The sequence below is a fragment of the Priapulus caudatus genome, unplaced genomic scaffold (genome assembly GCF_000485595.1).
Source record: "Priapulus caudatus unplaced genomic scaffold, Priapulus_caudatus-5.0.1 Scaffold631, whole genome shotgun sequence".
In the NCBI taxonomy this organism is placed as follows: domain Eukaryota; kingdom Metazoa; phylum Priapulida; class Priapulimorpha; order Priapulimorphida; family Priapulidae; genus Priapulus; species Priapulus caudatus.
In genome coordinates, this window is record NW_014577692.1 from 4,270 (window position 1) to 14,768 (window position 10,499).

At 49.8% G+C, this 10,499-nt stretch overlaps 1 protein-coding gene across 1 annotated transcript in view; it reads left to right on the forward strand.

Moving 5' to 3' along the window:
* Positions 1–857: 857 nt before the first annotated feature.
* Positions 858–10,499, forward strand: part of LOC106812296 — a gene marked incomplete at its 3' end in the record, with an annotated part of 14,286 nt that continues 4,644 nt past the window's right edge. The window contains 5 exon segments of the mRNA XM_014816134.1: positions 858–899; positions 2,428–2,527; positions 4,740–4,943; positions 5,858–5,875; positions 9,456–9,561. Coding sequence (XP_014671620.1) covers positions 4,766–4,943; positions 5,858–5,875; positions 9,456–9,561 — 302 coding nt within the window.

Consider the following 10,499-nt stretch of genomic DNA (forward strand, 5'->3'; position numbering starts at 1 on the left):
AATCCGCGGGGAATGGGAGACGCGTCGGTGTGAATCCGCGGGAGGAGACGGCGTGAATCCGCCCGGGGAGGGAGACGCCGTGAATCCCGCGGGGAGGGAAGGAGCAGTAGAAACTCCGCGGAGTGGGGGAGGCGAGACGCTCCGTTGACTCGCGCGGGGCGAGGCGAGACGCGTGGAATCGCGGGGGAGGGGGAGGGAGATGCGTGAATCCGCTTGGGGCGAGGCGAGATCGCGCTGAATACCGCGGGGAGTGGCAGACGCGTGAATCCGCGGGGTGCTCAGGGAGTACGCTGTGAACTCCGCGTGGGTAGCGGAGCACGCCGTGAATCCTGCGGGGTGAGGGCAGACGCGTGGCAATCGCGGGGGGGAGGGAGACGCGTGAATCGCGGGGGGAGGCGAGACGCTCGTGAATGTCTGCTGGGTGAGGCGAGGACGCCGTGAATCCCGCGGGGGAGCGGAGAACGCGGTGACAATCGCCGGTCGGAGACGGGAGACGCAGTGAATCGCTGGCGGGAGGGCAGACGCGGTGAATCGCGGGGGAGGGAGGACGCCGTGAAGTCCTGGGGGGCGGGAGACGCGTGAATCGCGGCGGGAGGGAGACGCGTGAATCCGCGGGGCGAGTCGGAGACGCGTGAACTGCGGGGTGATGGGAGACGCTGTGAATCCGCGGGGGAGGGGAGGGATGATCGCCGTGAATCTGCGGGGAGGGGAGGGAGACGCCGCCGCTGACTTTCACCTCCCCACTACACTCATGTTTCCGTTACAGACGGTGGTGTGCTCACCCGCAGCATCGTCGCTGCGGAATGCTGCGCTGCTCGATCTGCAGTCTGGCGAGTTCAGGAGCACGCGCTGTGCAGCCGACCCACCAGCACCATCATGCATATCATGGAGGTGAGAAGGTTTGCCTCTCTCTCCTTTATCTCTCCTCAATCTCTCTCTTCTGTTAGTCTCTCTCTCTTTTATCCTCTTGTCTGTCTCTCCCTTCTTTATCTCTCATCTCGCTATCTCTCTCTCGCCTCCCTCTCCCTCCTCCCTCTTCGCTCCGCCTCTCCCTCTCCTCTCCCTCTCCCCTCTCCCTCTGCCCTCTTCCTCTCCCTTCCCTCGCCCTTCCCTCATCCCTCTCCTCTCCCTCTTTCCCATCTCCCTCTCCCTCTCACCTCTCGCTCTCGCCTCTCGCTTCTCGCTCTCTCTACTCTCTCCTCTCTCTCTCTTCTCTCTCTCTCTCTCTCTCTCTTCTCTCTTCTCTCTCTCTCTCTCTCTCTCTCTCTTCTCTCTCTCTCTCTCTCTCTTCTCTCTCTCTCTCTCTCATCTCTCTTCTCTCTCTCTCTCTCTCATCTCTCTCTCTCTCTCTCTCTCTCTCTCTCTCTCTCTCTCTCTTTCTCTCTCTCTCTCTACTCTCTCTCTCTTTCTCTGGCCAATGTTAGAAATGAACGTTTTCGAACTCTGGCCCCGTGGGTCCTTGCCTTTTCTCCTTGCGCTCTGGTGTTGGAAATGGTAAGCTGGCTCTTCTCTGCCGCGCGGGGCGCTGGGAACGCTTGAGCTTGACAACTTTACTTGCTAATATTTATGGACATTTTCGTCATGCGGCCGTCATATAGTTATTTTCGAAATCCGCGGACCAGCTAGGGTGTCAGATCATTCCTAAGATTGCATTTTCACACTAATTCACACTGATAATGCTTGCCGTCTGGGCCAAATGTCACGATTTAGTGGCTTGGTATGCATGAGGCAGAGAAAGAGATTCAAATAGATATTAATGATGCATGATTCTACGCAATGTTTGCGGTCAAAGATTGAAATGCAGAGGAAATGAATTATCTTGTGGCTGTGCATTTCCATTGCTCTCTATGTGTTTAATGATGGGGAAACATGATTTCAATTATTTTTTAATGACAACGATAATAGCTGCTCGGAGGTTTTAGACACCGTTAAACTGTTTCTGCGCTACAATAATGTTTCTCTTGTTGCCATATGATCCAGACCCGTGGGACGTGCACATATTCTCAGTCATTAATTCTCCAAAACCGTTGCGAAGGGCATAGTTTTTAGGACATCACTTAATAGTTTTCGCTTGATAGACATGTTTATAGTTTAGTGTTGCAAGCCAATTCAGATTCAGGTAAAATGATATTAGTCGCTTGTTTGCATTTTAATTTTATAATTGATTTTTTTTTATAAAGTGCGCCATATGTTTCATGGGGAGGCGTCAGTGAGGTTTTAGCGCGATAGTAATTAGTAATGTACGGAGACAGTGTAATTGATTCAACATGTCCAGGCTTCAGTTACTATACCGGCGTGTCAGGATTTGTTTAAGCATTATCCTTACATGTAAGAGTGATGCTGATGCAATTATCTGCTCAGGTATTTACGACATCGTCATCGAATTGTATTTTTAATGTTATTTATATTTTTTGTTTCCATACGCAGAACCAGCTGGATAGTTCTGATGCTGCAGGTGCAGCAGAGGCGACACCTGGTGAGAGCGGCACATCCTCCACGCAGCGTCGCACCAGCAGCACGGATAAATGTACGTTGTCGTCTCGATTTACAACTGTCAAATTATTCTACGGACATTTACAACGTGTGCTATTTACCTCTCTGTGCGAGTTCAAGTTGGTCAGTGATGATATTGACAAGTTATTTGTCGTCTTGGATAGAGCGAAAGAAAAAAAAAACACGAAAAATCGCGAGAATTTGTGTGCGACTGTTAGTTTATTTGCTAACGTCGCATCGGTTGCCACGGTAACTCCACCATGGCTGCATGCCAGTGCACTACACTTAATGCCATGCCAGTGATTGATTGACTGACATGATATTGAATCGTGGCTGCTACGGAGCCAGTCTGGCGCACCACTAGCTTGATGTAGTAGCATAGTACTGTAGTACCATAGGGGTATAGTATAGTTTATAGTTACCATAGGGCCCCCCGACAATGTAGTGATTCAGCTAGTGAGTCAGGTAGTGATTGAGGTAGTGATTTCACTATTAGGATAGTGACAGTGTTAGCAGACAAATCTTACGTTATAAGGCTCTCTAGGTCCTAAACTGGTTCTTCGATGCCTCGCGTCGTACGGCTGTTTGCACACCAGTAGTGTGGATAGCTGGATGTTAGTTAGGGTGGCATTGAACTGCTGTCGTGGAGCATGCATGCAACGTACAGCAGCTTCCGTCGTCGGCGACGCGCGTTGGGAAATGCGTGTTGATGTTCTGACATCAGCCAGCAGGTTGATGGGGGAGGATATTAGGGCTGTAACGATACACAAGCCTCTCGATTCGATCCGTATCTCGATATTAGCCTCTCGATTCGATTCCTTCGATTCGATTCCCAAAATATTGAAATGTTATCTTGTTTTTTATATTTTTATTATTTTGCAATAATAAATTATTAGAAATTGCCAATGAATACTAAAGAGACTCAGAGAGTCTAGAGAGTATATATACACTACACAGTCGCTGAGTAACATTGGTGAGTAACACTCCACAGTATATAGCGTAGTGCCACCATCTATTGGAGGAAAAAATGGTATCGAAGTGGAATCGAAAATACGGGGAAAAATATCGAGGATCGGAGCGAGGGAAGAGAATCGTGATCCAATTCGATTTCGATGGATCGTTACATTCCTAGAGGATATCGAGTGCTCTGTGGCTCCATCACGGAATGCATGGACGTGATTGACTGACAGGTTGATAGGGACGAGGATATATATCGTGGCGAATACCACTGACTCCGGCAGAGAATGCACGGACGTGATTCAACTTATCGTTTCTCGATAAGCTAGCGTTTATAGCAGTGATTGCAATTAATTAAGATTTCGCGAGAAAGTGGTTTGTATCGTTGAGCGAGTACGGAGTATGCGTTTGTGCGGATGGATGTATGCCGACCTGCACACCTCACCGCGCCCCGCATGTACTGCCAACACCTGGCTCTGCATCATGTGTCTATCTCATCTGATCTCACGCTAATGCTTTACTACGATGATCTCTGTGTTCCTGACAGACAGACAGAGAGATTGTCAAACAGCTCTGGTCGATTTCAACAGATTCGAATCAAATTGAAAAGTTTTGGAATTCTGTTAATTACCCGTGGGGTTAATGTGTCTAATGATAATCCCCAAATTTCTCTTGGGCCGGGAGACGAAAAAAGGTGATCGTAACTAAGGTCGTTCAACTCTGAAACGCAGGGATGCCTCGGCTAGACTCTAACCATGTACCAACCTACGGGGGAGCCCATTGTCAGAAACGCCGTGAATTACATTGACTGCGATTAGCAGTAAAATGTCACGCACGACATTTCACGTCGGGACTCGCGATATTTTAAACTCGTGATGTCACGTTACCGTCTGCGCACGATGTTTCCGACAACGGGCCTTCGGGAGTACATGACCTATTATATGGGTACATACCTGGAAGTCCTGTATCAATTCACGATGCAAACATTCTCGAAAGATTTGTTGGAATCGACCAGGTCACGGTAATCGCTGCAGCATCGTGCCTCCCCCTCAACCCCGCCCCCGCCCCCCCGTCCATGCATGCTAACCCACCACCGCCCCCTCCCCTTCTCACTGCACGCTAACCCACACTCGCACCGCCCCCTCCCTTTCTCACTGCACGCTAACCCACACTCGCACCGCCCCCTTCTCACTGCACGCTAACCCATGCTCGCACCACAACCCTCTCCCCCCCTCACGTGTGAGTGCGCGCCCCCCTACCCGCTCTGCTACTACTACTACTACTAACAGTGCCACACAAGGAGAAGAAAGGTCTGATGGGCACGCTGCGACGGCGGCTGAGCCTGCGTAAGAAACGCTCCTACTCCTTCACCGGATACGACAAAGAGGCTCCCGAGCGCGGCGGCGCGCGCGGCGGTGGCACGCTCCCTAGGCAGACATCCGTCGACAACAAGTCCGTCACGCTGCGTCTCGTATCGCCGGCGAAGAGCGACAGTAAGTGCGTTGCCGCGGCGACGGCCGGGACGATGCCGCTTGTGACAACGGGGATTTTCGCTGCTTCTCTCTTGCGCGCGTGCGGCGTGTGTTCCGTGTGGTTGTGTGTGTGTGTGTGTGCGTGCGTTCATTTCTGTTCGTGCGTCAAACTAACTGGTTCTCCTGTCTGTGGGTGTGTTGTTATCTACGGTTGATAGGCTAGCCTTTCAGTAGGTGTGTGTGCGTGTGTGTGTGCTTCTATCTCTCTATCTGTGTGCGTGTGTGTGTAAATCTTTTGTGGTGTGCCGCACACTAACTGGTGTGATGATTGCATCGACTTTGTAGCAGTGTTGACATAGTGAGCCGATACATCCCTATACTCTTAAGCTTTAGCCGTTTATTTTATTTGTGTGGAATTATTTCGTACCATGATTTTGTGTAGTACACCACTATTAGTGTTTTCCCCACAGATAGTGAAGTATTAGTTTGAACGTGCACTTGTTCTGTGCACCGTTTAGAGGAAACACTCCAGACGTGCCTTGAATTGGGGATTTAGTCTCATTCAGTCATTTTTTACTGGGTCTGTGAAGCAAAACACTGCTCAGAGAGATTTTTGCAGGAGCTTTATACCTAATTATAATTCCCCCCACGTCACCTCTAACCACGATGTCACATGTCACCTCTAACCGCGTGTGACACGTCCTTGTAACCTTTTAAAACCTACCTAAGTGCCTGCAAAGCGTGTAATTAGTTTACGTGATTGCAACCTTGTGATGCCGGTCTATACTTCAACGAGGATCCTCGCTACAATACAGTAGCTGAGTAGCGGAACTACAGGAGGACCGAACGAAGAGATGACGTTGTTCGCGCGATGCCGTGCCGCGTTGCTCTGTATGCGGTTATTTGTCTCTCATGCGTCCTTGCCCCCTTTGCAGGTCATTTGGACGTACAAGGTGGGTGAGTTTGTAGACAGCAGTATGCGCGCGCGTGCCGGGGTTGATCTCTGTCTGTCGACTAACTCTATTAATCATGCGCAGCAGCAGCAGCAGCAGCAGCAGCAGCAGCAGCAGCAGCAGCAGCAGCAGCACTCTTGCAGGTGGCCTGTATGTGCGTGTGCTGGCGGCTGCAAGTGTTTGTAGTGCGATTTAAGGCTAGCAGTGTTTAGCATCTCTCACGACATGGTCTCATCCGTCACCACGCGTAGTTCCGTCTATGAACCCCCACCCTACCAACCCCAACCCCAACCCCCACCCTACCAACCCCAACCCCGACCCAAACCCCAAAGAACTGATCAATACAGATGAATTTATGGTAGAACAACTGGCCTGAAGCAAAATCTGTCACGTGATCGAGTAAATTGGACTTTGCAGGATGTAGAGCTAGATTTTATTGAGCAGTAAAGAGATTGTTGAGGACTTAAATTGGCCGTCGCTATCGTAAAAGCACGTCGCTAACTGCCTGACCCCGATTAGATGTGAGCGTTGTAGAGTGCATTTTATGCTACTTATTTTACGGTATCATTTTCAGCAACGCTGTTTTTAGTAGATATGCCGAAGGCAGTGACCCGTAGGCAAGGCGAGTGTTCTTGAATTGAAGTTATGTGATATTACTGATAATCTGTACGAAGTAAAAGCTATCTTCGTACGTGTATCCACACTGCGCTTCTACAGGGTCAACCGGGTGTCAAACCCATTTAATGTCACTATCCATCGATCGAGAAATAATCTTGTAAAGTCCCGCGCGTAAATATAAGAGGATTGAGGCGTCAAGCAGGATGACGGCAATAATAATTAAAGTCGTCACGTATCAATAATCATGTAGCCCTCACTGAACTATCGATCGCGGTGTGTCGCCCGCACACAATAGGGTAGACGAGGTTGTATTATTATGTAGAAACGGGCGAGGCAGGTTCTGTAGGGGGATTTCAATGTCGCGTGCGTCGAAGCGTGCGCGTGCGACCACGGTTGCACCGACGTAGCCGCAAATTGTACAACATAGACGCAAATTATATGGCGTGGACGCGTTCCTTTCAAATGTAGATGATGCCAAATTGTTCATTCTCGCGCGCCGTTGGGTGTCGAAAGTGTTTACGGATAAATGTTTCCCCGCGTCACATGTCGTCGCATGTTCTCGCATCCGAAGAGATCTTTTTAGGCCCGCTGAGCCGTGGGTAAGGTGCTGCCACCTAGTGTCCCTCCCCCTCTCTCCCGTGCGCGCACGCAAAATAAGATTGCAACTGTCGACATGACGAGATGTTAAACACTGTGAGGCTGGTGATTCTGATCTTTGAAACACACACATTGCATGGCATTCGTTACTTGCATAGCCGTGTATGTGCAAATGGCTGCTTTTCTGTTTCGACGACTGGTTTCGTTTACGTTAAAAGAGAGCAAGCCTCGATAGCACGCCTACAAGTATCTCCCTAACCCTTCGACTGATCCTTCTACACTAACGTCCTAATCCACGGGAGTCGGGCGGTGTTAGTTGACCTGACCGCCACTCGACTCGTTTTGACTAATTCTCGGCTACTAACCTTCTACCGTAACGCTAGGAGACCGCGCGGGGAACACCGACTTTGACTCGATCGCGCGTGGTCACAATGATTTCCGTGTTCGGCACGAGCGACGGAGATTGTGTAGAGAGTACTAGCGCTATCATTGGCCGCTCGCTCGCTCGCGTACGGATGGTGCGATTGACGCAGCAAGGGCTGCCAGGGCGAAAAGTCTGAAGGGCCAGAGTCGGTGCTGGTAGCGTGGTCCCTCCCGCGCGCGGGCGGGGGCGTGCGCAGCGTAACATGGATGGCTTCTTCATGTAACATGGCTGCTCCGCCTTTCATGACTTTAGTGCATCCTCCGGCGGGTGTGTCCCTTCCCCCCGCCGGACCTCCTCGTTGCTTCGATGCACTAACGTGCAGTGAGGCGCCCGGAGAGTGCCGATTTTCTCTTCCTTCGGTCGTCTTCGTTTCTCTTTTTTAACCCCCCTTACGGACTAATCGTTTGAGCTGTAGAATTATTTCTCGCCGTCAGAAGGTGACTTTCGTTGAGCGCATCGCTTTGCTACGTCCGTTTGTTTATTTGCGGGGTAGCGTGGGGGGGGGCTCTGCTTTGTTTGTAGATAGCAGGGTGTTTCTGCATGCGTGCTGGCGGGCTAGTTAGCGGGTCTGGCTTCTTGCTCTTGGCTGGCTTTGCACGCGACTTCTGCCATCGAACTGCATGTCGCGCTTTGTAGACAGTAGGCGATGACGATGACGCGGGTTTCTGTAGAATTAGTCTGAGGATGTGGTATAATCACAAGTACGGTCATCCCTTGCCAAGCCAACGTCAGGTTTGAGTTCCCACGGAAAATGTAATATGAACTAGATCGATATATGGCTCATCGATATCACGATGTCAAATTTACGATAAAACTATAAATAATCTTGGGCCGCTTACCTACATCCCTCTACCACTGCCTATTTCCTTCAACTTTTGACGATTGGCTTGTCCCTTTCTGTTGTCTCGATAAAGGATGACTGTACATGTTTTCAGGAAAAGATGGTGTTCTCTTGTTATTGTGTTCAGATATTTGGTGCGCTCTAGCTAAAGCATGTACGGTTGGAATAATTGCGTTCATAAAGAAGTAAAAGCGTGTAAATCTGATTTCAGTGCCGTCGTATGTTAACGTGTATTGTGCAATTGATTTTTTCTCTTTGCTATAATTGTATAACCGTCTAATTTTCATCATGGTAGAAGAACCGTGTATTTGTTACAAATATTTCGCCTTGTATATACCGTTTGCAGTGCTTCGTCACAGGTAACGTTGAACGCGTCAGATGCACAGCTGTATTTCTGTTCGATGTGCGTGCACGCGTAACGTACGTAGCTAAGTTCACGCGTTAGATCTCTCAATTACACGTCTGCGCTTTCGCGTAAAACGATCGTCATTAAATGCGGAGTATATTTCGCGCTGTAATTTCGAGCGTGTTCGCTAGAGGACGCTCTCTCTCTCTCTCTCTATCTCTCTCTCTCTCTCTCTCTCTCTCTCTCTCTATGTCTCTGCTTACTATCTGTCGCAGCGCGTTTATTTGCTCGCGTTTTCTTCGCGTCCCCACCTTTCTCATCATGCGTACGTGTGTTTGTGTGTGTTTATATCACCCAGCCTTCCGACATGGAGTCTTTGTGAGAGGTGAGCATCTCACTCATCATCTGCTCTCTGCCGTAATACGCCTCTTCGATTAGATGCCCTCTTGTTTTTTTCCCTCCGGTGTGCGGTTCTTGCTCTGTCGGCGGGCGTCGTAGGCTGACGCCTGTTTGGTAGACTTCTGATGGCATCATTGACTGCCGCCCGAGTCAAAGACTGACTCCACATCATAGACTGTCACCCGCATCATCGCGCTCACGTCATAGACCGGCGCCTGCATCCTAAACCGGCGCCCGCATTGTAGACTGACGCCGGCGCGTATTTCCCGAGGTCGCGGGGTCATTGTCATGGCGTCTCGTCTCGCGTAGTTCCCGAGGTCGCGGAGTCATCGTCACGGTGTCTCGCGTGTTTCAGACGGAGGCCACGGCGGGGACGCGATCAGTATCGGGTCCGGCAACACGTTCATGAGTGACCAGTCTACCCTCATCATCGAGACGACCGAGAAAGACAAGTCTCACAAGTAAGCAACAACAGTGCCATACAGTCCCCTCCTATATACTATATACTATATACTATATACTATATACTATATACTATATTGATTCCAAGGAAGTTTGACTCAAGGATACGTGTGCAGAGTAGTGCATGAAGTCGTAGAGAGCAGGTTGTCGAAAATGTCGTGAGTTTCGGGAAAGGCGAAGGAGGATATTTATTCATGCGAAGACACTTTCGGATGTGAATCCATAGCATTGTTTTTTGTCTCGCAACGTGTACCTGCTGCGGTCTGTTGGTCAGCTTGCAACTCACGAACTTGTGAAGGTCATGCTTCTCATGCAGAAAATTGCTTTGACGTTGTGAGACTATGTGAACAGTTCTGCTGGAGGCAGTCGTTTATTAATCTTCCACTCAGTGTGTTGTCTTCGTTTGTTACAGATTGCAATGATGGCTGCATAAGCCCGTGTCACTCGCAGACTGTCAACTGGAACTGGAGCATGTCCGAAGGGACTAGCCTTTCCCGCAGATTAGAGATGTCAAGTAAATCATTCTCAAAAGCAAATTACGCTTAGATTCATTGTGAAATAATTTGACGTTTTGTTTGAGTAATCTGAAATCGGCGTTACCTAAGCTGCGTGTGACACACAAAAAGTCATTGCGATTTTAAACATTCAGCAGTCCTTCGGCATTATCCGAAGGGGGGGATTTATTGATTTCACCCAACATCTCGGATGATCTGGGTTTCATCCGCTAGATTCATCTGGAGCCGCAGACGGCAGACGGATCGAATTGAGCGAGAACATCGCGCGACCGGAGGAGAACAAGTCGATGAATAGGTGAGAAGAGGAAGCGGAGTCGTCGAAGGAGAAGAACGAGTACAGAAGGCAAGGATGCCGAAGCGAGGATACTCCCCTACGCCGTCCGCATGTTCCGCGATGGAGAGATGACGCAACGGAAGAAAGT